Here is a 27,365-nt window from a genome sequence, read left to right as displayed (position 1 = left end):
TAACCAATGCCATTAGTATGTTTTGCAACAATAAGGTTGTGAAGGTCTTGAGAGAGCTCTTTGCTTTTACCCATCATGAAATGTTTCTTGTGTGACACGTTGGTAATGAGACACCTTTTTATAGACCATCAGTTGGGACTAATCCAGCTAATATTAATTTCCACTGACTAGGGGCCGGATTGATATTAACTGATAGATTTCTGCTGGTGTCTTGGCTTTCCATGCCTTTTTGCACCTCCCTTTCTTCATGGGTTCAATACTTTTACTCTTGGTCATTCCAATTACACAGAACTAAATTCCTGAATGAATTTGTTTTGTTTTCTTTATATTTATGGATTACTTGGGTTGTTACCAACATCTGGTGAAAATTTCATGTCAACAGCACCTTTAGAAACATATTTACTGAGAAAAATGGTGATGTGTTCAATACTTATTTTACCCGCTGTATTTAAAAAAATAAATATTTATGTGAGTGAATTTTTTTTTTTTTTTTACTCTGTCAGCTATAAATTCATAAAATAAACTTTTGAAGGAAAATGATGCTAGCTGTTATAGATTTAAGTTATTCTGAATAATGCTCCAAGATGTATTGTTCAGCCTTGAGATAAAATAATCTATGCTGATACAATGGGTTAAATGAAAAAGTGCAGATCCTTTAAGTTTTGCAACTTTCTGGAAATAAAAAATGTTTAAGGGTGCCTAACCCATGAAAAGATCATCTCTAAAGAAAATGAATATATGCCTTTATAAACATCTGTCTAGATTACAAACAGACAATTGGAACATTCTGACAGATGCTATGAGTGAAACATCATTGGATTGGATTGTCTTTACATACTGTGTGTTCAAGCTAACTAAATCCCCTTGAAAATAAGTCTTTTTTTGTAAGAATGCACAGGGTATGCAGAACAGTGTCTGCCTCAGTCATGTTGCCCTGTCTCGTTCCAGCACCCTAGTTAATACTTTATTGGCCTGAAAAATGCTTTTATTAGATGTAGCACCTTAAGTAATGCATGGGTGTTTTCCTTCACGTATCTGGGTCAGCAACCTGTTGTGTGTCTAAAACAGCAGATAAACACTGCCAGACTTTACACTGCTGGACAGTGCTGTTATAATATGCCTGTGTATATTAAAGAAAATGATTACACTTTCGTTTGGCAGCTTCTACTATGCAATTTCTGATGAGAAAAGTCCAAATTGCTCCGCTCTCCAGGAAAAACTTGAATCAAGAGGATAGCCATTAACTGAATGGGACAACAGACACGTTGTATTTGTGCCCTATGTTCACTGCAGCTGCTGATTCACAAAATGTCACCATTTTGTTTGGAGAGATCTATCAGTCCTTGTTAGATGCACAATGGATGGATTTGAGCACCCTTCTACCTTTGATTTGGGGTTTTTCTATCTATCTATCTATCTATCTATCTATCTATCTATCTATCTATCTATATCTGGAAGCTTTTTAAATGTTTTCAACTTTCAAACATTTAAACAACTTTCAGTTTTTAAAAAACTTTCAAACAAGCTTTTTTCAGCATTCAAAGGTCTCATTGAATTAGACTTGTTTGAGTTTATTTGAATTTTAGTTCATTTTAAATGCTTTTCCTTACATTCAAATTTGAACGGCAATTCTGCATCCTGTTCAGTTCAGTAAATCAGAATTCAGGCATTCTCAATTAATGTACATATATCTCCAACTCTGTCATCTGTGGGCAAAGCTGATCTAATAGCATCAGGCATATAGTGCAGAATTTAGTGAATAAGATGCATAGTTGTGCTTAATTTACATAGAAAGCGCTTGTTTTTTTCTGCTGAATGGAATGACAGTTTTTCAATTTAAATACTAACACCAAAACACTATTTAACAGTTCAGAGTATTTAATGGTTGGTTAAACTCTGTTGTGCTAAATAAGTGACACAAAAGAGACGCAACAGTGACTTCGCCCCAGTATCTTGTTTTCTTTGCTAGACCAAAAATATAGAAAAATAGAAATAGAACATTTTGAGATTTCTGCAGGTGGAGAAAAATGTGCTTGCATCTGATTTAGCATCTGTCTGTCAATCAAACCTATGCCATCTGTTTGATACCCCCATTTATTACTATTAATACATTTACTACGATTTTTCTTTGTGTAACCATCCACTGCATCTTTATCTGTCTGAAAATCCCCAGACTCTTGAGAGTGTTTTGAGGTTAAATATGTCAAGGTTATCACAAAGCACATAGACTGAGAACAAGTCAACAATGTGACCATAAGATACCTTTCCAGTTTCTCATTAAAGATGCAGAAGGGTATTTCGGGAGCTGCACATCCCTCTGGGATGGAAGCAGCAGATGGGCATCTGAGCTTGCAAGTGATATCTTCTGCAAATCAGAGAGGACTATTCTCTTCATGTCTCCCTATTGCTCTTGACATTAGCAAAATGCAGCCATGGCAGGAAGAGGGAAGCACAGTGATTGCCAGATGTCAAGAATCATTGTCTGTGAGTCACTCATTGCCCTTGTTGTGACGCCAATGTTTTGGCTCTTTTGTGGTATGCTTTGGGTACGAGGATGTGGACAGTGAGGTCATATAAGGCTATTGTTAATTAAGTCAAACTTTGCTTTTATCTTCAGGTGTTTGGGAAACTAAAAACATGACAATTTGAATGTGATGGATAACGAATGAATTTAGCAGAAAATATTCTGAAATACAAAACAAACTGAGCATGAAATAAACAACTACATGTCAGATATTAATAAAGTTCTGTTAACTTTTTATTTGCAATGTATGTTTTTGAAATTATGTTTTTTGCAATGGTTTTGGGTAAAATCTTTACTAAGAGTAAATATAGACAATTATTGTTATTGTAAGGCGATGTTTCTAACTGATCTTTCATTGGTTTAAACTAATGCCTAGTTTTTTTTTAAACCGGGGCCAGAGGCCTGTGAGGGACTATGCAGTAATGTTAAAGTCCTTCAGTCCCTATGTTCATTTAAAACTCATTTGATAACCAAAATGGCATCACACACACACACACACACACACACACACACACACACACACACACACACACACACACACACACACACATACTTATATTTTAGTATGTCTTTAGTATGTCTTTAGTATGTCTTTAGTATGTCTTTAGTATGTCTTTGGGAAGTCATGGCCTAATGGTTAGAGAGTCGGACTCCCAATCGAAAAGTTGTGAGTTCGAGTCCCGGGCCAGCAGGAATTGTGGGTGGGGGGAGTGCATGTACAGTTCTCTCTCCACCTTCAATACCATGACTTAGGTGCCCTTGAGCAAGGCATTGAACCCCCAACTGCTCCCCGGGTGCTGCAGCATAAATGGCTGCCCACTGCTCTGGGTGTGTGTTCACAGTGTGTGTTCACTGCTCTGTGTGTTAGCACTTTGGATGGGTTAAATGCAGAGCACAAATTCTGAGTATGGGTCACCATACTTGGCTGAATGTCACTTCACTTTATACAAAAATACATAGGGAATTTGGTGTGTGGTGGTCATCATATGTGGTGCATCATAAGGTTTGAAAAACCAGGCGGTATTTCCACACTGCATTTTTACTCATAGGATTGCAGATGTAACAGGTGTTAGATACATTTGTGATAAATAAGAAATTGTCACTCAAACTACCTCAGGAGTTTGATCAGGCCACATAGATATACAGTATGCTCCTTCTTCCAAGTGGAAGTATGTCAGCATTTGGAAGTTTGGGAGCTCTGCAGTCCACATATGGAGAGAGCATTTTATTTTTTTTTACCAAATATATTGTAGAGATCACATATTCACAAAGTCCAAAGTGCCTCTTCCAGACCTCCTTTCTTGCTCTCTCTTTATTTGGCATTATTTTCAAACAGAAGGAACATTCCAGAATATGAGAAGAGGTGACAACAGCACTATTGGAGAAATGGTGCTGCAAGGCAATGGATCTCATGCCGTTACATAATAATAATAAAAAAAAAAAACAGATGCCAAGGCACGCTGTTCTTCCTTTTGCCAAAGGAGAGCATGAGAACATGAGAGTTCAAGAGATGAGAAGCATATGAATATCATACATCACAGCAGGATTACAGTGAAACACACTTGTGATCTCAGAAATAACTTCTGTTAATCATCTGTTAATTGCATATATTATAGAAAATGTTAAATGGATATGTCATGTGACCTTGTGTTGGGAAAAACATATAGTTTATGCTTAACGTTGTTTGCTGAGATAAGTTATACCAGTGGAGAGTCTCAACCCAAAAACTGGACATTGCATGTTATGTTCACATGCTCTCATTCATTTTCTTTTGATATTCTTTATTCTCTTTTGGTGTTTTTAAAAAGAAGTAGGACAGGAAACAAGCACAACAACTTAGGGGATATCCTAACCAAGAGTGGACTGAAACTCGACACTGAGGTCTGTTCTGAAAGCAACGCTAAATTTAACCTGCAGAGTGAGGACAGCAAAATAAATATGTTTTTAAAAAGGAAAACAAATGCATCACATATCTGTTGTTTTTAATGTCAAAGGCTGTGTGTCCAATCAAACATGGCACAGTATTTTGGCACAAATTAATTTGTCACTTGGCAAAAGCATCCAAATGAGACAGATGCCAAAAATGAGATCAAAACACATGTAAAGAGAAACAATTGATTAAGACAATAAATGGGTACACAGATAAAATACTGTTTTTTTTTCATTTACAAAATTGTAAGTTTTCCTGTTGTACACTGCTGTTTGGGATCAGTATGATATTTTAAAAGTGTTTTTGCAATCTCTTATTCTCACTGAAGCTGCATTTATTTGATAAAAATACAGTAAAAACAGTAATTTTGTCAAATGTTATTACAATCTAAAAGAACTGATTTCTATTTGAATGTATTTTTCAAAATATATTTTATTAATTTGTCAGTCTTCAGTGTCACATGATCCTTCAGAAATCATTCTAATATGCTGATATCATGCTCAAAAATATGTCTTATTATTGAAATATTGTGCTGCATAAATTTGGTTTAGAAACCTTGATATATTTGTTCAGCATTTTCTGATAAATAAAATGTTCAAAAGAACAACATGATTATTAAATAGAAATCTTTTGTAACATGATACAAAGTGATTTACTGTCACTTTTTGACAATTTAATCATCCATCCTTACTCAAAGTAGTGACCCAAAACTTTTAAACAGTGGTGTATATTTGATTTAAAGTGAATTTTTATGTTTAATTTTGTACAGTTTTAATATTTTCAGTGTCCAATTTAAAATATGGGTCCTGAAGCAAAACTAGTTGAAAGTCGCTGAGTAATACTGATTGAATGCATAATGATGCATGCTATAATGAACTTTGTTTAACTTATTATGCTCCTGAGATGAGTGTCGGTCTCCGATCTATCTTACACACACACACCTACCCACAGGAACTTATTATCAGAACTGTTTCAAATGGATCATCGGATCCATCCACCTTAACACCTCTTTTACAATTAATGCCAGTCATTGCCTTCAGGGGAAATTTGGCATCACTATAATATCGGAATAACACTGCGAGCATATCTCGGTTGCTCATTATAAATTCCAACCTGGGTCCTGCCCCTGCTGTCTGGAATTACATTTAATGAGGGAGAATTCAATCTTAAACACACACTCGTTTTCTCTGTGGCGTTTGATGGAGTGGCACTCATCCATGTTCACTGCATTAAACAAGCACATTTGGATCTCCCTTTGCCCTCTTGGGGAGCTGATTATCCGTTAGCGTCTCTACAGTGATAATGAAAGCTGGCTGTCCACTTAAAGCTGAAGTTGAACAGACAGAGGATGGAAATGATTCCCGTTTCTGTCATGTCAAATGATAAACAGTCTGGAGTTGCTAAGTGTTTTGCAGCAAATACATTAATCTGTCATTTCCCCTTGCTGCTGCAAGCTACATGAAATGAATTATGCATCGTTTTTGGGCAGTGGTGTGTTGATCTAAGGATTGGGGGTTGTGTGTTTTGTGCTAGCATGAGCGTGTCCACCATGACAACAGACCCAATCAGTCATGTAGACAAAGGAGAGCCACAAGGAAGGATTCAAATCAATGCATACATGAATGACATAGGTGACAAAGGCAGTCTGGGATTGATGTGGCTCAATAGGCGCTAACAGGGGAAAACCCCTTCCAATGGAGCTTTTCCTCATTCTGCTGTCAAAAAATCTTCTGTAACAGCAGAATTTAATTCTCTTTGGTGTCATTTCAGCATCTTCCACATGTGTGCTATCTGTCCAAAACGGTGTGCAGCTATCAGTTTGAAACAGGAGTGGGTTTTTTCTAGGCAGTTGACATCTCTGCAATGTTTATGACACAGTAAAGTGAAAACCAAAAGTATTTTCTCCAGCTTTCCTGCTTTGCTTGACCAGTGAGTAGACCAATAGCATTTGAATTGCCTTCCTTCCTGTCCATCCATCTTCACTTCTTTAATCTGCCCTTCACAAAAGTCTTCAGGATCAGCAAATCAAATTCTTGAGGTGTTCATAAGCCACTAAGTAACTGATACATCACACTGCTCTTGGTGTGATGCACAATACATGTTTATTGAGTTTTTAGATACTGACATTTTTGATACTGAGTGGACTGAGTGGATATATATAAAAAAAAATATATATATATATATTTTTTTTTCAGAATTTAAAACCAGTCTTCAGTTATTAGGCAGTCAGAGTTGACACATTATGCAGAAAATTGTGTGGTGTATGATAGGCACAGTTCTTGTATTCTATTCATTTGGAGGATAGATTTTAGAACATTGTTTTAATATTTCCTGCATCTCCTAGCGGTAAGGCTTATGTATCTGCATGAGTTTATGTTTGGAGTGACTTGAAAGTCTGGTTAGTGTGTATACCTCAGTTGTTTAGATACCCAGGTTTTCTCTGCAACCATTTACAAAGTCGACAACTATATGATGCTTTGTGCTTTAAAATCCATTCAGATTTTGCACCACTTGACAATTTATGTTTCAGCATTTTGGTAGCACCACAATAATTCCAAATATGGTAGTGATGAGTAATATAAGCAGATAAAGAATAAGTATGGAAGCAGTTGTTTTTTTTCTAAAAAATTTAAGATTTTCTTTCCTTTCTCCCTCCACCCCACCACCAAAATGTATTTTGTATCCATCTACAATCCCAGTCGGCACCAAGACTCATACCCACAAACTTTGGGTTACAAGTCTGACTCTATAACCATTAGGCCATACAGCTGTCCGTCTTCCCCCAGTGTGCTGGAAGAAATAGACTGCCAGCCTGTCCTCTGAGTGTGAAATCAGAGCCAAATCAATATGAATTTTAATACAGAAATTAAAAATATTCTGGTCATAGAAGTGGATCATTACAAAATGTAATATTGTCAGCAATACTTTCCATTTAGACTACCTAATGCCGCCCACAAACTGCATGATTTTAGCCCTGATTTTCCACTCTTAAGCAGCTAATGGAGATCATTGAAGAAGCACAAAATCTAGGCCAAAATGGTACTTATTCACATGAGTAACGATCTTTGAATTACCAAAGACACTATCTGAGAGAAGAGCTGATTTTTCACTTGCAAAAATACAGTTATTTTTGATCCATGCGATCAGGAATTTAACATCAGGGCGAAAGATTTCAGGTTTGTCAGCTTGGTTTCAGTTGGTCCTACATTTGTTGCGTTGTCCAACAGACATCTGCTTGATTTGTAAATGACTTCTGTGTGAGCTGTGCTTTATACACAATAGACCCATTTTTCCCACAAAATCTCTAATTTGACCGCACCTTAATCTACAGTGGTGAACCAGGCAAAGATTCAATTAACTTATGCTAATTCAATAATAAAACTATTCAGGAGGTTCGCCATTTCTGTAGAATGCATTTTCCTTTTCTATTTTCTCTCACAAAAAATATATTATATTTTTGTAATGCAAGAATTAAATCTCACATTTATTCTTTATTATTTATTATAAATTATTATTATTTTCTTTATATCAGAATTGGATCATCAAAGGTGGTATTTTCTTGTGACAATGGGCACTGTGGGTCTGCATGTGAAGTAAAATTAGCATTGGCATCAAGTAGCAGACCTGTACAAGCCCCGTTTCAGTGACGCACATCAGATGGCCACATGTCCCTCTTCCCCCAATGTGCTGGAAGAGATAGACTGCCAGCCTGTCCTCTGGGTGTGAAATCAGAGCCAGTTCTCCTTGGTGGAGTTCTCTGAGCGTAGGGAGACCATGCTGCCCTGAATGCAATCCTGGTGGGGGGTTTCTGCCATTGTAGCATGACAGCAATGGTGGCTACGGTCAGTGAGCCAACAGAAATATGCTGCTTGCCTCAAGGACCGTGAACCGTGGCCCAGTAATGGGATAGGATGGTGCCTCAGGTTGGGGGCCAATATGTTGCACATGCTCTTTTTCTTACATATAGCCAATACTTGCATCAGTCCAGAGAACGAAAAGGATGAAAAATATTGCAAAACAGTAGAGAAAATATAATTGTGATTTTAATAGTTAATTATATTATCAATTAATTTAGTGTATTGCCATTAGAAATCACTGCACAATTAGACAAATTAAGACAAACAGAAATTTTTCCAGAGATGAAGATCTTAACAAAGTTATAATCTCCATTTATGATTTGTCCTGCATCTTATTGTCATAAATAGGACTAGACAATTATATTTTTCACAATTTACTTTATATGAACAAATAATTATACATCACATTCAAATGATTAATTACACTATTCTGAGTATGACATTGCTGTTATAAAACTTTAAATAAAAATAAGTGGGTAACTAATATTTTAGGCACAATACAGTGTATTGTTTTATTATCATTGACTTCCCTTATGGGTCTAATGGTTAGAGAGTCGGACTCGCAATCGAAGGGTTGTGAGTTCGAGTCTCGGGCCGGCAGGAATTGTAGGTGGGGGAAGTGCATGTACAGTGCTCTCTCCAACCTCAATACCACGACTTAAGTGCCCTTGAGCAAGGCACTGAACCCCCAACTGCTCCCTGGGTGCCGCAGCATAAATGGCTGCCCACTGCTCCGTGTGTGTGCACTTTGGATGGGTTAAAAGCAGTGCACGAATTCTGAGTATGGGTCACCATACTTGGCCTTATGTCACTTCACTTCATTAACTTAAGCTATTTTTGTTACTTGACATAAAGCTGAAAATGTAAAAAATAAATTAAAATTAAATAAATTTAACTAAAATAAAATAAAACTGTCTACAACAACATAAAGGTGTTTCTCTCATTCCCCTTGAATCAGCATTTTTTACTGAATCAGTTGAATAAATGATTAACTGGCTTATTGATAAAGACAGTCATATGTTGCCACTTAGTGGAGTAATGGTATAACATGCAGAAAGAGTACTGTTATTTTAAATAAAGATTTAGAAGAGAGCAGAGAGAAAGGACTCACCATGTGTTTTCTGGTGGTGGCAAGGTTAATGTGATCTTGCCAAATGAAAATTTGACCTTTGTTAAAGGGTTAGTTGAATATGGATATTTTTCTTACAAAAATGCATCTGTTCCAACCTGTCCTCCAACCAATATGCTCGAATAGGTCATTTGTCCAAATCCCTGAAATACGACCCATCAGAGCGTAAACTACAATTGCGCCCCTACCGGCAAAAGGTCGTTTTAATATTAATGTTTTGTACTTTTTTATTTGCACTCTGATTTGTTTTTCGTGTAGCTCAGTTGGTAGATTATTGCGTTATACCTTGATATGTAATCATGCTATCATGGGTCCGATCCCAGGGAGCGGACATGCACGAAAATGTATATGCTAAATAAAGCATGATTTCTGTGAGGGTTCGGTTTAGGGGTGGGGTTAGGTGTGGTCATTCGAACGAATAAGCCACCTAGTAAAATATGTAGGAAATACTGTGAGATCGGTGTAAAAACCCTGACGTTCCCTGGACGTTCGATATTTGCAAATTTAGTGACGTCTCTAAAGTTACGTGCCATATTGGTATACACTTTTTTTTCTAACGTCAATAGCATTTGAGGAAAATGACTTACAGTCATAAGTACTCAAATCTATTTGCCCTTAAAACAGAGCTCAAATGGTTTGGAAGCACTTATTTCTTGCCTGTCTGATGTGAAAGCCTGGTTGTCTTTACATTTTTTTTAATTTTAATGAGAGTAAAACAGAAATAATTGTGTTTGGTCCATCAAATTATTTTACTGCACCTAAAGTAACCCTAGGCGATAAAAATGTATCTGTGAAGCCTTGGGTAAAAAATCTGGGTGTTATCTTTGATGATGGTCTAAAGTTTAACAAACAGATAAATTCAGTGGTTAAATCATGTTTCTTTCAGCTTCGACTACTAGCAAAAGTTAAACCAATTTTTTCTACTAGAAATTTCGAAAAAATGATTCATGCTTTTATTACATCTAGATTGGACTACTGCAATTCGCTGTATCTAGGGATTAGTCAGTCAGCCCTATCTCGCTTGCAGATAGTTCAAAATGCAGCTGCTAGGCTTTTAGCGCAGTGGGAGCATATTGCACTCTCTACACTGGCTACCCGTGCGCTATCGAGTTAATTTTAAAATTCTACTTTTAGTGTTTAAAACATTAAATGGTCTTGCCCCTACTTATCTCTCTGAATTATTGACTGAACACTGACCCCTCTTGTCTCTCCGATCGTCCAACCAGAGATTATTATGCATCCCCAAGTCGAGGCTGAAATGTAGGGGTGACCGCGCTTTCTCGGTAGCTGCCCCAGATTGTGGAATGCATTACCCCTTTGTATTTGACCTGCACCTTCACTATCTGTTTTTAAATCTATGTTGAAAACGTACCTTATTGATTTAGCATTTTAAAACTGAGAATTTTCTACTGTATTGTTTTATTGTATAATTATGTTTTGTATTATTGAAATGATTTTATTGTTGTTGGTCAGCACATTGGTCAACCAGTGGTTGTGTTTAATAGTGCTATATAAATAAAATTGACATTGACATTGACATAAAAACAACTGTAAACTGTTCATCTAGGTGTCAGCTATAACGCACACTTTTTACATTTTTGATATTTATTAAAATAAACTGTAAATCATATGTAAATTCTGCTACTTTTTCGAATGTTTTGGAATGTTAAAGCTTAAAGGTCCCGTTCTTCGTGATCCCATGTTTTAAACTTTAGTTAGTGCGTAATGTTGTTTTAGAGTATAAATAATATCTGTAAAATTCTAAAGCTCAAAGTTCAATGCCAAGCGAGATATTTTATTTAACAGAATTTGCCTACAAAAAACGACCCGTTTGGACTACATCCCTCTACTTCCTGCAGTAATGACGTCACTAAAACAGATTTTTGACTAACCTCCGCCCACATGAATACACAAAAAGGGGGCGTGGCCTTGTTGCGCTCCGACAGAGAAGAGGAAGTACTGGGTTAGTGTTTGTTGCCATGTAGTCGAAACGCTGTGATTTTCATCTCGGAGTCCAATCACCTTTGTTTGGGCTTCCCAGGGACACTGAACTTGGAGATTAATGGTTACAATTTATGTTTAACTCGGTTCCCGAAAATTATAATCCACATGTGAAACTATGTGCAGCACATTTTGCTGAGGACAGCGAGCTTCCTCAATCTGCCGGATTCGCACAAAGATTATTCTTGAAAGATGGAGCAGTTCCCTCTTTGTTTGGAGAAGGCATTGTTTATGGACCACGACCAGTAAGTGTATTTTATTATTTAAGTTGGTGCGGTGTAACTTATTACACAAAGGGCAACACTGTTTATCTTTGTTAACTAGATGGTAGGGCTGTGCAAAAAAATCGAATGTGATTTTCATGCGGATCTCTTCAGTAAAAACGCTCCTGTGTTTATAAGTACATTTCCAGCACGTGCGTTCTTTTTCTGTCTATGGTTCAGATTAGGATTGCCAGGTTTTCAAAACAAATCCTGCCCACTTGCTCCTCAAAACTAGTCCAAAACTAGCCCAATCGCGTTTCCAGGAGGGCAGCGTGCGCTCAGCTGGTGTCGAATCACAACACAGGAACCGCTGGCCCAATCAGAACTCGTTACGTATTTCTGAAGGAGGGGCTTTATAGAACAAGGAAGACATCAGCCTGTTTTTATGACAGTGAAAACGTACTCGGTTACTAACGTAACCTCGGTTCTCTCTAGAAGAGGGAACGAGTACTGCGTCTTAGCTAAGACACTACGGGAAAAGTCTCTTTTCACGAAATACTGAAGCAAAAAATTATCCTTAATTTTGAATTTTTGTAAAGCGCATTTGCAGCAGTACACAGCCATAGGCGAGACGGCTCGCTCGCTCATTGGCTGCTCTGCAGCAAGTGCACAGCCTATCGAGCGCAGGCTGATGCAATATCAGACCAATTAGGACGCTTCACGCCCATCACGCCACTTCCCGCCGAAACGGGTGTGGCTCAACCCTATAAAAGGAGCTCGAAAAGGCTGACTCACCTGATTTATTTCATCGCCGAAGCGAACCAGAGTGAATCGTACGCACGGCAGAGAACGCAGTACTCGTTCACTCTTCTAGAGAGAACCCGAGGTTACGTTAGTAACCGAGTACGTTCTCTTACGAGAGTTCTCTCGAACTGCATCTTAGCTAAGATGCTACGGGAACCCCATGTAAAACGTCGTGCGCGCAGGGATCACACACCAATAAACCTGAAGCAACGCCCAGGATTTACAGTGCACAGTCACCCGAGGGACTCACAGAGAGTCCAGGACAGGAAAGGGGGGGAGCCCTCCGTCCCATATCTAGCAGCACCCGTAGATGCGGCAATATAACATCACACAGTCGAGGCAAGGCCTGACCAATGTGGCAATGCGGGTCTTATGCAATACTGCCCATATAACAGTCGGCAGCGCATAATGCTCACGAACTCAGAATTCCCATCAGGGCCTTGATTCGGCTATACCGACAGCAGCCTTGCTTGCAAGGCGGGAACCTCCAGGTTATAGAACCTGATAAATGCAGACGGCGAGGCCCAACCTGTCGCCATACATATATCCTGCAAGGAGATCCCAGTAGACCACGCCCACGACGAGGTGACGCCCCTTGTGGAGTGTGCTCTGACACCCAGTGGGCACTGAAGGCCCCTGGAAGCGTAAGCTAACTCTATGGCGTCAACTAAACATCTGGATAGAGTCTGTCTCGAAACAGCCATTCCCTTGGAACGTCCACTGAACGAGACAAACAGCTGCTCAGTCTGTCAAAAGACAGCGGAGCGAGACACATAAGCTCTTAAAACCCTAACAGGGCAAAGAAGACTCGAGTCTCCATCCTCTCCTGACACCGACAGGGCAGACAGGGCAATAACCTGAGCCCGAAACGGCGTGTTGAGGGACTTCGCCACATAACCGTGCCTAGGTTTGAGTATGACCCTTGAGTCATTAGGCCCAAACTCCAAGCGCGACAGGCTCACCGAGAGCACGTGCAGGTCACCCACACGCTTCACTGAAGCGAGAGCCAACAAGACTACTGTCTTGAACGACAGATGCTGGAGGCTAATCGATTGGATAGGCTCAGAAGGGGGACCCTTCATGGCCTCCAAAACCGCCGCGAGGTCCCATATAGGGACTGACGGAGGTCTGGGAGGATTCAGCCTCCTAGCTCCTCTAAGGAAGCGGATGACCAAATCGTTCCTTCCTATTGACTGACCGAGCGCTGTTCAGAAAACGCTGCGATGGCCGCCACATAAACTCTGAGCGTGGATGGGGCTCTGCCCTTATCCAACAGCTCCTGTAGGAAGGAGAGAACCTCCATCACCTCACAACTAAGGGGTTAACCTGAGCCGTGCACCAGCTGGAGAACACCGACCACTTCGAGGCATACAGCCGTCGTGTCGACGGAGCTCTAGCCTGAGTGATGGTATTTAGCACTCCCACTGAGAGATCAGCAGGTAACCGTTGAGCGCCCACACATGGAGGGACCACAACTCCGGTTGAGGGTGCCAAATCAATTCTATCACCTGCGGAAGGAGGGAGACGGGAGGGAAAGCATAAAGCGGGCAGCACGGCCATCTCCGTGACAGCGCGCTTTCGTCCTTGGAAAAGAACGCGGGGCAGTGAGCGTTTTCGTGGGACGCGAAGAGGTCCACCTCCGCCCTGCCAAATCTCTCCCACAACAGCCGGACTGTTTGCGGGTGTAGAGACCATTTGCCCGTGGGAATGTTGCTTCTGGACAGCCTGTCTGGACCCAGATTCTGTAGCCCAGGCACATGAACTGCCCTCAGCGAGCGCAAGTTGCGCTGAGCCCGAACCAGGAGGCGTTCTGCCAACCTGTACAGGTTTCGGGACCCGAGACTGCCCTGGCGATTTCTGTAGGACACCACAGACATGTCATCCGAACGGACTAAGACATGGTGTCCCTTGATTCGGGGACAAAAGCGCGTCAGCGCGTTCTCCACTGCCACCATTTCCAGACAGTTGATATGTTGGAGCCTTTCCCGTTCTGACCACAGGCCAAAGGACGGTCTGCCCTCGAGCAGCGCTCCCCATCCCGAAGTGGAGGCGTCTGTCGACACCATCTTCCCTTTCGAGGAAGTCCCCAGGCTTACACCTGATTGGTACCAGTCGTTTGCTGTCCAGGGTTTCAGGGCTGTAACACAGCCCTGATTGACCCTGAGACGCAGTCGACACGGTACCCGCGCTTTCAGCCAGAACTGCAGGGGGTGCATGCGGAGCAGGCCCAACTGCAGAACCGGAGATGCTGAGGCCATGAGACCCAGCATCCTCTGACATTCTCTGAGCGAAACGGTCGCGCCGCAGAGGAGAGAACTCGCTGTGCGCTGAATGCCCAACGCGCGCTGTGGTGACAGACGCGCCGTCATGGAACGTGAGTCCAGAACTAAACCCAAAACAGTATCGTCTGACTGGGGTTCAGCGACTCTTCGTCCAGTTGACACTGAGACCGAGTTTCTCGAGGTGATCGAGTAAAACGGCCCTGTGCTCCACGAGCTCCGCTCATGATTAAGCCAGAATCAGCCAGTCGTCCAAATAGTTCAGCACTCGCATGCCTCTGAGTCTGAGAGGAGCGAGCGCTGTGTCCATGCACCTCGTAAACGTACGAGGAGCTACGGACAAGCCGAACGGCAGGACTGCAACCTGGTATGCCTGGCCCTCGAATGCGAATCTCAAATATCGCCTGTGACTTGATGCCATCTGTATTTGAAAATACGCGTCCTTCAGACTATTGACATGAACCAGTCTCCTCTGTGAATATGCGCGAGGAGCTTCCTGGTCGTAAGCATTCTGAAACTGCGTTTCACCAATGCCTTGTTCAGCTGTACAGCCCCCCCCCCCTCGCTTTGAGCTTGAGACACAGGCTCTACAGCCCCTCTGCTCAACAGTTTTGATATTTCGGCCCGAAGTATGCGTGCTACTTCTGTTTTGACCGTGGTTTCGACGCGCGATAAAAAGCGCGGAGGGCGTCAAAAAAAACTGTAGCGAGTAGCCTCTCCTTATAATGCCTAGCACCCAATCCGAAACCCCTGGAAGCGCTGAACATGCATCTGCATGAATGGCTAAGGGCTGGATGCGAAGCGCGCTCTGTTGACTGAGCAACGGCGGCGCTTCGGTGTGCTGTAACATGGGCGTTACGCCTGTGGCATTTGAGGCGGGGAGCGCGCTGATCACAGTGGGCAGATCGCTCCTCCTCGACCCCGTCCCGGCGCTTAACCGATTGAGGGAGGGCTGAGCGGGTCCCGTGGGACTCGTGATGTTTACGAGTAACTGTGGGCTGCAAGTGTGCACATTTACTGCTTTCGACTCGCTGTCTGCCTGGGCAGAGCGTACGTGCACAGGTTTCGTTTTTACAGAAACCACATGACGCGTGTGACATAGTGATTGTGGGCACTGAGGAGTGGGCACGTTTAGCAGAGGGTGCAGTGCTGCAGAGCAGCTAATGAGCGAGCGAGCCGTCTCGCCTATGGCTGTGTACTGCTGCAAATGCGCTTTACAAAAATTCAAAATTAAGGATAATTTTTTGCTTCAGTATTTCGTGAAAAGAGACTATCCCCTTAGCATCTTAGCTAAGACGCAGTACAAGAGAACTCTCATAAGAGAACAGCGGTATACAGATTCTAATCTATGAGAAGGTGAATTGTGTGAAAAATACTGTTTTTTTATACACGAAACATGAACACATGTTATATTGCACACTGTAAACACAATCAAAGCTTCAAAAAAGCGCGAAAAATGGGACCTTTAAATATCATTTGAGGAGGAATGCACACCTAGTACATTCTTTTATATTTATCAAAATAAATTGTAAATCATTTGTTAAAGGTAAAAACGATGCCCGTGCATCACTTCAGGCACATTCCTGTGAAACTTTTTTGGCTGTTGACGATAATAATGTGTTTTAATGATGGAAATAATTTCACCACCACCAACGGATCTAATATTCTCTCTGACTTTCCATGTTCCCTTATGAAAATTAGCCATGGTTTTTAACAAGAATAACACCAAAAATAATCATTCTTGTAGCCATGGTAACTGCAAATTAGCCATGGTTTCGTTACTTCAAATAATAATTTACAAAGAAGTATTAAGATAATATTTTTTTGGTCATAAAAAGAGACCTAAGCCATCAATAGCCTTTGAAATTATTTAAAATGCATTAAATAAAAACAATGAGGAAACAATGTTAAAATACATAATGTAGGCTAATAAAAAATAAACAATTTATGTACATAACATGTTATTAAAAAATGTCTGCAAAGGGAGCCAAAGGGTAATTGCTGCTGCTACACTTACAGGACAATCAAATCCTTGTTTAGGCTATTGGCCAAACATTTAATTCAAATATTTACTTAATCTTTCATTTTTGGCCAACTTTGTGCTATATAATGACACAGCCCCTACAATTTCTTCAACAAAAAACATGTGGACATCACAACCCTTACAAAAATAAACCATGGTTTTAATATAGTAAAACTGCTTAATTTTCTTTTGCATGATTTCGGAATGCTTGAGGCTACAAAAAAAATTTGACAACTATATTTGTTGTAGCCATTTCAGAAAGTTTATTTTCTTTATATTATTTGTTTAAATATTATTGGTTTGTGGTCTGTTTAGTTCAATTTGCTAATTAAGAAATTGTAAACGTCATAAGGGGCGGAAAACCGAATGGCAGAATGCTGGAAGAAGGGAAGTGGGTCAAACATAATGTTTTGACCACTTCATATGTTTTGTTTGTAGAATTCTTTTCTTTGGAACAAATTTCGTTTGGTATAATTTGTATCATAATTTTAATGCGTTTTTTGTTGGTCGTTTACTTGTCTAAATAAATGAAAATGAAGAAAAGGCAAACGATTCTCTAAATGAAGTGCGTTCAGAACGAGGCCCGCTACCATGCTTCCGCGGCCAAAACAAAGGCTGAAACAATATTAATAAAGTCATAGCCTTAGGTAACTATCCGAGAGGTAACTGTTAAATAATACAATTTATTTATTTACTTTTTTATTTTTTTTACCTCTGCAGTAGGGCTGTCAAAATTGCTCAAAATTGACGTTCGAATATTCCCTCTAAAAAATACACGAATATTCGAACTGTTCGAACATCTGGTTGCGCATGTTGTCAATGACGTGCATTACGTCAATAACAGGCAAAAATAATACAAAGAGACATGACTACTTGTATAGATAGTCTGTTTAAGTTTAAACATATATGACAACGTATTACCTACACAAAAAAAGGAAATCAACTAATGGCCAAGACTGCAGACCTCACGCTCTCTCACCCTCACGTTCTCTGCGCATAATGGTTTAAATGAACAAACACATTTTTGTGCAAGCAATTTAAGGTCGCGACTGTTGTCCCAAATATAGCAGGCTTCATTCAGTGATTAAAACAAATATTATTAATATTAATTGAAGTTTTACAGCATATAGAACTGACATTGAATGCTCCGAGCGAGCTGTGCTGTGGTAAACATGGAACTTTTCCTTGACATGAAACGATAAATAATCAAACCTCAGATCCATTGCTTGACAGAACTCCCCGAAGCGTGCCCCATCCGCGATACTGATCGGTCTCATGTCCTTAAAAATGAACTAAATTATTTTATCCGTTATGGCCCCTTGTCATGTTGCAGACAAAGTGCTTGTGGCGGGCGATGCAAAGTAACGTTAAGTGTCAAGACGTGACTGTTTAGCTGGAGTTCCACACATTATGCCATGCTACTCGAATGTATACTACTCGAATACATATTCGAATTTAGAATATTCGTTGACAGCCCTACTCTGCAGTAGGTTTATTTTTTTTTTATATAATATTTGAGGAAGGGGGGCACAACAATACAATCCTGCTTAGTGCACCCATTTGGCCAGCATTTGGCCAGCAGTGGCCCTGAACACTAGCATATTTGTGGAAGCACTATATTTATATAGTGTCATTCTCACACAACAATATTTAACTAGATAAAAAAGTTTGTCAAGAAAAACTTTAAGTAGGCTTGAGAAAGCCTGACCAGAAAGTTTGAAAATGTGAAAAGTTTAAAAAGTTTCAAAAGATTTAAAAGTTTGAAAAGTTTAAGTTTAAAAAATAAAGTGCTTAACATATTGCTAGCATTACAAGCAAGTGACTACCATGTCATTAGCATGATTAGCAAAGTTGTTAACATGTTGCTAGCATGATTAGCAAGTGACTAGCATGTAGTTAGCATGATTAACAAGGTATCTAGCATGTCACTAGCATGATTAGCAAGTGAATAGCATGTCACCAGCATGATTGGGAAGTTACTAGTCTGTTTTTAGCATGATTAGCATGTTGCTAACATGTCGCTATCATGTTTCTAGCATAATTAGCATGCGAATAGCACATTGCTAGCATGTTTCTACAATGATTAGCATGTTGCTAGCATGTTTCTAGCATGACTAACATGCGACTAGCATGATTTTAGCATGATTAGCATGTTGCTAGCATGTTTCTAGCATGACTAGCATGCGACTAGCATGTTGCTAACATGATTAGCATTTTGCTAGTATTATTTTAGCATGATTAGCATAATGCTAGCATGTTTCTAGCATGATTAGCATGCGACTAGCATGTCGCTAGCATGTTTATAGCATGTTGCTAGCATTTTTCTAGCATGACTAGCATGCGACTAGCATGATTAGCATGTTGCTAGCATGTTTCTAGCATGATTAACATTTTGTTATCATGTTGTTAGCATGTTTCTGGCATGATTAGTATTTTGCTAGCATGTTTCTAGCATGACTAGCATGCGACTAACATGATTTTACCATTATTAGCATGTTGCTAGCATGATTAGCATGTTGTTAACATGATTTTAGCATGATTAGCATGTCGCTAGCATGTTTCTAGCATGATTACCATGTGACTAGCATGTTGCTAGCATGTTTCTAGCATGATTAGCATGTTGCTAGCATGTTTCTAGCATGACTAGCATGCAACTAACATGATTTTAGCATTATTAGCATGTTGCTAGCATGTTTTAGCATGATAAGCATGATTAGCATGTTGCTAGCATGTCGCCAGAATGTTTCTAGCATGATTAGCATGTTGCTAACATGTTTCTAGCATGACTAGCATGTTGTTAGCATGATTAGCATGTAGATAACATGATTTTAGCATGATTAGCATGTTGTTAGCATGTTTGTAGCATGATTAGCAATGTTGCTAGCTTGTCGCTAGCATGTTTCTAGCATGATTAGCATGCGACTAGCATGTTGCTAGCATTTTTCTAGCATGATTAGCATGTTTTGCTAACATGTTTCTAGCACGACTAGCATGTTGTTAGCATGATTAGTATGTTGCTAACACGATTTTAGCATGATTAGCATGTTGTTAGCATGTTGTTAGCATGTTTCTAGCATGATTAGCAATGTTGCTAGCATGTCGCTAGCATGTTTCTAGCATGATTAGCATGCGACTAACATGTTGCTAGCATGTTTCTAACATGATTAGCATGTTGCTAGCATGTCACTAGCATGTTTCTAGCATGATTAGCATGCAACTAGCATGTTGCTAGCATGTTTCTAGCATGATTAGCATGTTGTTAGCATGTTTCTAGCATGTAACTAGCATTATTAGCATGCGACTAGCATGATGCTAGCATTATTTTAGCGTGATTAGCATGTTGCTAGCATGTTTCTACCATGATTAGCAAGCGACTAGCATGTTGCTAGCATGTTTCTAGCATGATTAGCATGTTTGCTAGCATGTCGCTAGCATGTTTCTAGCATGATTAGCATTTTGCTAGCATGTTTCTAGCATGACTAGCATGCGACTAGCATGTTGCTAACATGATTTTAGCATGATTAGCATGTTGCTAGCATGTTTCTAACATTATTAGCATGTTGCTAGGATAGATAGATAGATAGATAGATTACTTAATAATAGCCTTTTCAAAGAGTGCACACAATTTCATGATGAATCGGCCTGTCTATATAAAAAAAGATTTCAGAATAATTTTTAGATATAAGCCTTTGGCTTTTATCAAAATAAAGCCTGAGTGAAGTTAAAAGTTAGAGATCTATTTGATGGCTTAAAAAGTTAACAAGCCTCCAGACATCAAATCATCAGTTTTTTTTGCAACGAGAGAATCCTAGTACGAAGACATGCTTGAACTAGCAATGAACTAGGACAATTGGCTGTAAATGGACTTATTGCGAGTATAGCGCCAATGGCAAAAATAATCATACGGATGAAGAATGCAATAGGTGAGCAGAAATCCATTCTGTTCTCTGCACTTTTTATTTTTTGTTTTAAGTTCTAGTGAGTTTGTTAAGGACAACAGACAGGTTTTTACTCACACTGATCTTTTAAGTCCATACAGAACCTGCAGATGTGTCTTTAGCACCTGCGTATTTGCAAGCAGATCTTTATTTCAGGTGTTTGCGTTGGCACAAGGCTTAAAATAAATACAGCATAATAGATTTCTGCTGTCTCTTTTGGGAAATCCCATTAAGGTAATTAGTTTTAGCTGTGGCATTGGAAAAAGCTCCACTTCATCTGCAAGGTTCAGTTACTCTGTGCACTGTGGGAGGAAATGCTTTTGTTCCTCAATTCACTGACATGCAGAATTTAACATCCTGTACTGTACAATGATTGAAATCACACTGGGCTAAAATCTTGATTATTTTATGCCATGACCAAAACATTTACCATTCTGTATTCAATACTTCTTTTTTTCTATTTCTTCTTAAAGCCATGGGTACTCTCGTCATGCCAAGCTGTGATGGTTATGGAGCACAGTACTGTATCCTCCAGAATCCTGGATCATTGCGAGAAAAAAGGTCTAGTAATTTTGCACTTTGAGTGAGGTATCTAGACCTCTTTGATGGGATCATTCAGCACACGGTGGGTGAGCATTTGGATTGTCAGCATCTTAGAGGCGGCATATTGAAGAGATGAGAATTCCCGAATTTAGTTACTGCTTGATTGTTTTATGTGAAAAAAATATTTCCCACAAAGTCCATATGAGGATGAGCAAATCTGAATATGACAAGAATGCAAAATAAGGAATGTATAACATATTTTCATCTTGTATGCCCTTAAATCTATTAAACATTCTCAGTACCACATATAAGCAGTGTTGGGGAAAGTTACTTTTAAAAGTAATGCATTACAACATTGCGTTACTCCCTAAAAAAGAAACTAATCACGTTACTTAGTTATTTTTTATGAAAAGTAATAGGTTACGTTACTTTTGCGTTACTTTCGCATTACTTGTAGCAAATGTAAAAGCCATTTCACACCAAATAGTGTAATAAATAAACCTCAGTCTGAAGGAAAAGTAAATTCCCATCTGTACAGTAGATCACAGGAGAAGAAGGTTCAACACTCTTCATCAATAAAAAAAAAAAAAAAAACAATGAAGCAAAATTGTTAATGTAAAGTCATTTTTGCCTATTATTATGTTTAAACTGGATCACCAAAGGTCAGCAGCAAAGACATTAGTTAATAAAATGGCAGATACATTTGTGTTATTTAACATTTAATTATTGCAGTTTTGCTTCATATTCTGAGTTTGCATTTCACTGTTTTAATTCACTTTGATGAATACACATTCACATTTAGTCTAGAACTACAGCACGTTCACACAGCACACACAACGCTTCGATTTCCACCAATATGGGGCTGGAGACTTGTCAGTCAATAAACTAAAAAACAAAAAACAAAGTAACTGGTGTTACTTTTTTGAAAAGGTAACTCAGATATTTTCTCTTAATTAAAAAGTAATAATTTACTTTACTACAGTAGTTACTTGAAAAAAGTAATCTGATTACGTAACTTGCGTTACTTTTAATAAGTTTTAATATGTTACCCCCAACATTGCATATAAGTGTAATTAGGGTCTAATCTAACTAGGTTTACATATTGAAATAACAGCAGTTAACCTACAGCACATGCAGTCTTTCTGTCATCTCATGGTGAAAGAAATGATTTCACATCTGTCATTTAAGAGTGCATGAACTTCTATTATGACACATACAGCAGATTTGATCATCTTCTGTGTAACGGCGTTCAAAAGACAGGAAGTTTTATTTATAGACTTAGGCTTTATTCTTATCTACACTTATTTAGAAACTACACCTTTAAAGTATCTTTAAGCTTTAAAACATATCTTTATGTTTTAATTATAAGATTGTACACTCACCTAAAGGATTATTAGGAACACCTGTTTAATTTCTCATTAATGCAATTATCTTATCAACCAATCACATGGCAGTTGCTTCAATGCATTTAGGGGTGTGGTCCTGGTCAAGACAATCTCCTGAACTCCAAACTGAATGTCAGAATCGGAAAGAAAGGTAATTTAAGCAATTTTGAACGTGGCATGGTTGTTGGTGCCAGACGGACCGTTCTGAGTATTTCACAATCTCCTCAGTTACTGGGATTTTCACGCACCACCATTTCTAGGGTTTACAAAGATAGGTGTGAAAAGGGAAAAACATCCAGTATGCGGCAGTCCTGTGGGCGAAAATGCCTTGTTGATGCTAGAGGTCAGAGGAGAATGGGCTGACTGATTCAAGCTGATAGAAGAGCAACTTTGACTGAAATAACCACTCATTACAACCGAGGTATGCAGCAAAGCATTTGTGAAGCCACAACATGCACAACCTTGAGGCAGATGGGCTACAACAGCAGAAGACCCCACCGGGTACCACTCATCTTCACTACAAATAGGAAAAAGAGGTTACAATTTGCACGAACTCACCAAAATTGGACAGTTGAAGACTGGAAAAATGTTGCCTGGTCTGATGTGTCTTGGTTTCTGTTGCGACATTCAGATGGTAGAGTCAGAATTTGGCGTAAACAGAATGAGAACATGGATCCATCATGCCTTGTTACCACTTTGCAGGCTGGTGGTGGTGGTATAATGGTGTGGGGGATGTTTTTTTGGACACTTTAGGCCCCTTCGTTTTAAATGCCACGGCCTACCTGTGCATTGTTTCTGACCATGTCCATCCCTTTATGACCACCATGTACCCATCCTCTGATGGCTACTTCCAGCAGGATAATGCACCATGTCACAAAGCTCGAATCATTTCAAATTGGTTTGTTGAACATGACAATGAGTTCACTGTGCTAAAATGGCCCCCACAGTCACCAGATCTCAACCCAATAGAGCATCTTTGGGATGTGGTGGAACGGGAGCTTCATGCCCTGGATGTGCATCCCACAAATCTCCATCAACTGCAAGATGCTATCCTATCAATATGGGCCGAAATTTCTAAAGAATGCTTTCAGCATCTTGTTGAATCAATGCGACGTAGAATTAAGGCAGTTCTGAAGCCGAAAGGGTTTCAAACACAGTATTAGTATGGTGTTCCTAATAATCCTTTAGGTGAGTGTATGTCCTGCCACTCGGGGTCAACCTGAGAATTTAGAAAACTCTGCATAATCACTGGAATTACTTGCTCTTAGGTCCTGTTCTCTTGATTTCGATTCAAATCATTATCTCATATGGAGTAACTCGTGGACTGTGTATTAAATCGTTGGGGTCAGAGGTTAAAAGCAGTCCACGTAATTACACTCAGGTTTATGGACCAGTACTACAAGAATAATGATCATGATATGGAAATAAGAGGTGAGTCAAAATGACTGTTTGAATGTCTTTTTGTGTAATAGAGGACAGAACTGACATTATACCAATTTCAGTTACGTTTCTAAATCAAGCTTGTTAATGGCTGGTGTGACAATCCATATGTAATGGTTGCCTGCATGTGAAACAAAACTTTCATCATCCACACCCTGATAAAAATCTTTCTTATTGTTTTATTTGATTTTTTTTTCTTTTTCAGTGCATCTTTTCAATTTAAGAGCCTGCAGTGCAGGTGTAGAATGGGTGGATTAATAAAAAATAATGTAAAACCCCTCCAGACTCATATGAAAAGGCTCTTCCACAGCACCACTGAGATTCTTTACAGCACTTTCAAAGCATGCTTCTTTGTGCAATCAAAAAAAAAAACAGTTCTATTTAGCACCAAAAGGGTTGTGCTACTGTTAAAAAAAAAACCCTCTTACCATTTTCCTGAGATATATCTACATATTATTGCTCTTAGTCTTTGTTCATAATAAAGAAATGTAACATAAAAGTAATCTGAGTTTTCAAAATCTTCTGATATACATGGCATATACATGGCAGTGAAGAAAGAGTGACATTATCTTTGCAATTAGATGAAAGGGAAATTTCTCCAGTTACTGACTCACATCCTCAGTGTCAACAAAATGGATCCCTCTGAGGGGGGTTTTGATATTCTCACTGTATTTTGTGTTATTTCAGCACAGATATATTTAGGGAGTTGATAAGAGGGGGTGATGTAATCAGAATCGCAACAAATGAGAGTTTAAACATTTGTGATAGGGCCATTCATTTTGAGGGTTTTAAACAATACCGTACACACAACTGCTGCAGCTGCCCATGGCAGTGACCATAAATAGGCTTATTTCACAAAAGCATTGCGCTCACAGCATCTCCTTTCTCTTACACATATCTGTATATGCTAAGCATTGAATATTAAAATCAAAAAGTGGTGCAGAACCAACAAAGTTTTGCACCGCAAGCAAAACTTTGAATACTTAATATGTTATTATATGTATCATTTATAACTACATGTGTAATTCTGTACACAAGTGCATTGTATTGCATAGAGGTTATGGTATATTGTGCACTCCAGCCAGGAGAAACATGCTTTTAGACGGTTTCAGGCTATTTTCATAAGAGCATGATTTATGCTGAGCTCGTGGGAAAAGAGAGGGAAGTAGGCTACAATCAACTTACGCATGTTGTTTGCTCTCGCCTGCACAGTGTCATAATGCTGTGTGTGCATTCCGATGGCCTCCTCATGCTGACCCTGACGGGCGCCTTGCATGACGCTTGCAACAGCTCTGTTGAAGAACAAGCATTCGTTAGCTTAGTATTCCACTGAATTGCCTGCATTTTGTTGCCTTTATTTAGATATCAAATAATGGTGTAAAGTGATATAATGTCAGTAGACTGCGTTCTATTCATTCAGTGCTATAGCTACCGCTGTCCAGAGTGCTGATTTAAAGAGAACAGGCTTTTCTGTGAGCCGCTCTTTCAGCAACCTGCACACTGTGGGCTGTGAAGCTCTCATCAGAGGTTTTGACCCACAGATTCAGTATTAACAAGAGATTTCCACCTCCACCATTCAAGCTGAGTAAACAAAGGGTAAAAAACTGACAACCGGATGTTATGTAATATAATGTAATATCTAAAATGGTTTACAGTTCTTGTGGTTTACATGTACAAGTAAACGGTACAAGTCAACCGTTCCATGTGGATCTCTTGAGATCTGTGATTCAAGAATGCCTTTAAAAAGAGAGCTTGCATAACACAAATCCAGGAATTTAGAAAGCTTAATTAAGATTCAAGGGATTGTTTTTGCTCTTATTAAGCATGCATGTGCATGGCAAGAATAGGCACAACGGTAAATGCAGAGCTTTGACAACCAACACTCAAAAGCTACAAAAGATGAGTTAGTGAGAAAACTCTTGGTTGGAAAATATTTTAATCCATTCTTGGATCGAGTTAACAATTTTCACCCTTTTCCTTTTAATTGTTGGCCTACCACACACATGCACCAAACATATATCATTCACCGTTGCCATGCATGCTTCAGTGTCTTGCACCATGAGCGCTTTCTCCCCTTTTGTTTTCTTTGTCAATTTTGTACAGTAATAAAATCTTCACAACATAACGCATTTCGAAACTGGTTGCAATCAGTTATGTGTAGGTTTTTTTTAACGCACCGTGAGTGAAAGACCCTAGCAGTAGCAGAAAGACCCTAAAAAAATGAAGACTTCGTCAAGCCATCAAAACTACAGTATGAGTTACTTACCGAGACATGCTTTCTCTGTGAGGTCTGTGAGCCTTTTCTAGTCCAAGTTTGGTAAATATCCCGACCAGTGCCATGATTGCCACTACTCCACATATTATATACACAATCAAGTTTGTTTTATCCTTAGTTGGATCGTGTCTAGGGTCTAGGGTTTTCTTATAGGGTGGCTGTCCTGTTAGCCATACTGGTGTATCGTAATTTTTGCAAGTGCTCTGATCCAAACGAGAGTTTTTATAAGCGCAGCAAAATCTGAAGCCACAAGTGCCGCAACAGTATAAATAATTGCCAGTGTGGCAAACGAACGGCGGGTCCCACTGTCCCATGACATCATAGTAACCCCGACATTTGTCCTCAGTATGTGGAGGTTCAGAAACGCTCTCCTCATTCCGGGACCCATTGGATCCTGAGAGCATTATAAAGCCCTCGAGCTGCTGCTGCTGCGCTTCCCCGACCGCGCTGCACAACAGCACCAGAACTTTGACCAAGAAGTATTCTAACAGCAAGACTGTCCATTTCATCCTGTAGTCTCCTGGAGGCTTCCTTTGGAGGACAAACTGAGACAGAGAAACGTCTTGGTATTACCACTGACAGCAGGGCATAAATCCACACGAGGGAACAAAGCCATTCGTGAAGGTTTGCATTTTAAAAGAGGTAAATTAAGACCGCAGATGTTTGTAAAGTCCACTCTACAGATGTTGATCTCAATCCCAGTTGTTCTGTGGATCCTCAAGTACTTTACAGCGCTCTGAAACCACTGCGCCAACTACCCTGAAGGCTGTCTTTGTTTGCGATGATGACAGGAGAGCTGAGGCAGAACTGTGGAGCGCGCGCGCTGAGAGTGGGAGAGACAGTGCATAAAGGGAAGGAGGAGACATAGGAGGGATTGGACAAGAAAAAAGTGTTCTGTAGTAAAGAACCACAGGGAAAAGTTGAAGAAAGAACCACAGAGAAAGTCAGCCGGCTGACTTATCTTACTATATGCAAACGAATATAATTTCTTCTCTGGCGTGTGAAATACCTAAAGGCTCCTGTCCTTAAAAACA

The 27,365-nt window shown here is 39.6% G+C and overlaps 1 protein-coding gene across 1 annotated transcript in view; it reads right to left on the bottom strand.

Annotated features, from left to right (window-relative positions):
* The window catches only part of LOC132122151 (protein shisa-9A), a 42,442-nt gene extending 15,304 nt beyond the window's left edge, over positions 1 to 27,138 (bottom strand). Inside the window, exons 1-2 of the mRNA XM_059532085.1 lie at positions 26,323 to 27,138; positions 25,242 to 25,348 (exon numbers count right to left, since the gene is read on the bottom strand). Of these exons, the coding sequence (XP_059388068.1) occupies positions 25,242 to 25,348; positions 26,323 to 26,840 (625 nt within the window). The 5' untranslated portion in view covers positions 26,841 to 27,138. The remainder of the gene's footprint in view (positions 1 to 25,241; positions 25,349 to 26,322) is intronic.
* Between the last annotated feature and the right edge of the window lie 227 nt (positions 27,139 to 27,365).

This window comes from Carassius carassius, chromosome 40 (assembly GCF_963082965.1).
Source record: "Carassius carassius chromosome 40, fCarCar2.1, whole genome shotgun sequence".
In the NCBI taxonomy this organism is placed as follows: Eukaryota; Metazoa; Chordata; class Actinopteri; order Cypriniformes; family Cyprinidae; genus Carassius; species Carassius carassius.
The sequence above is the reverse complement of the archived record's forward strand: the minus strand, read 5'-3'. Positions and strand labels throughout refer to the sequence as shown.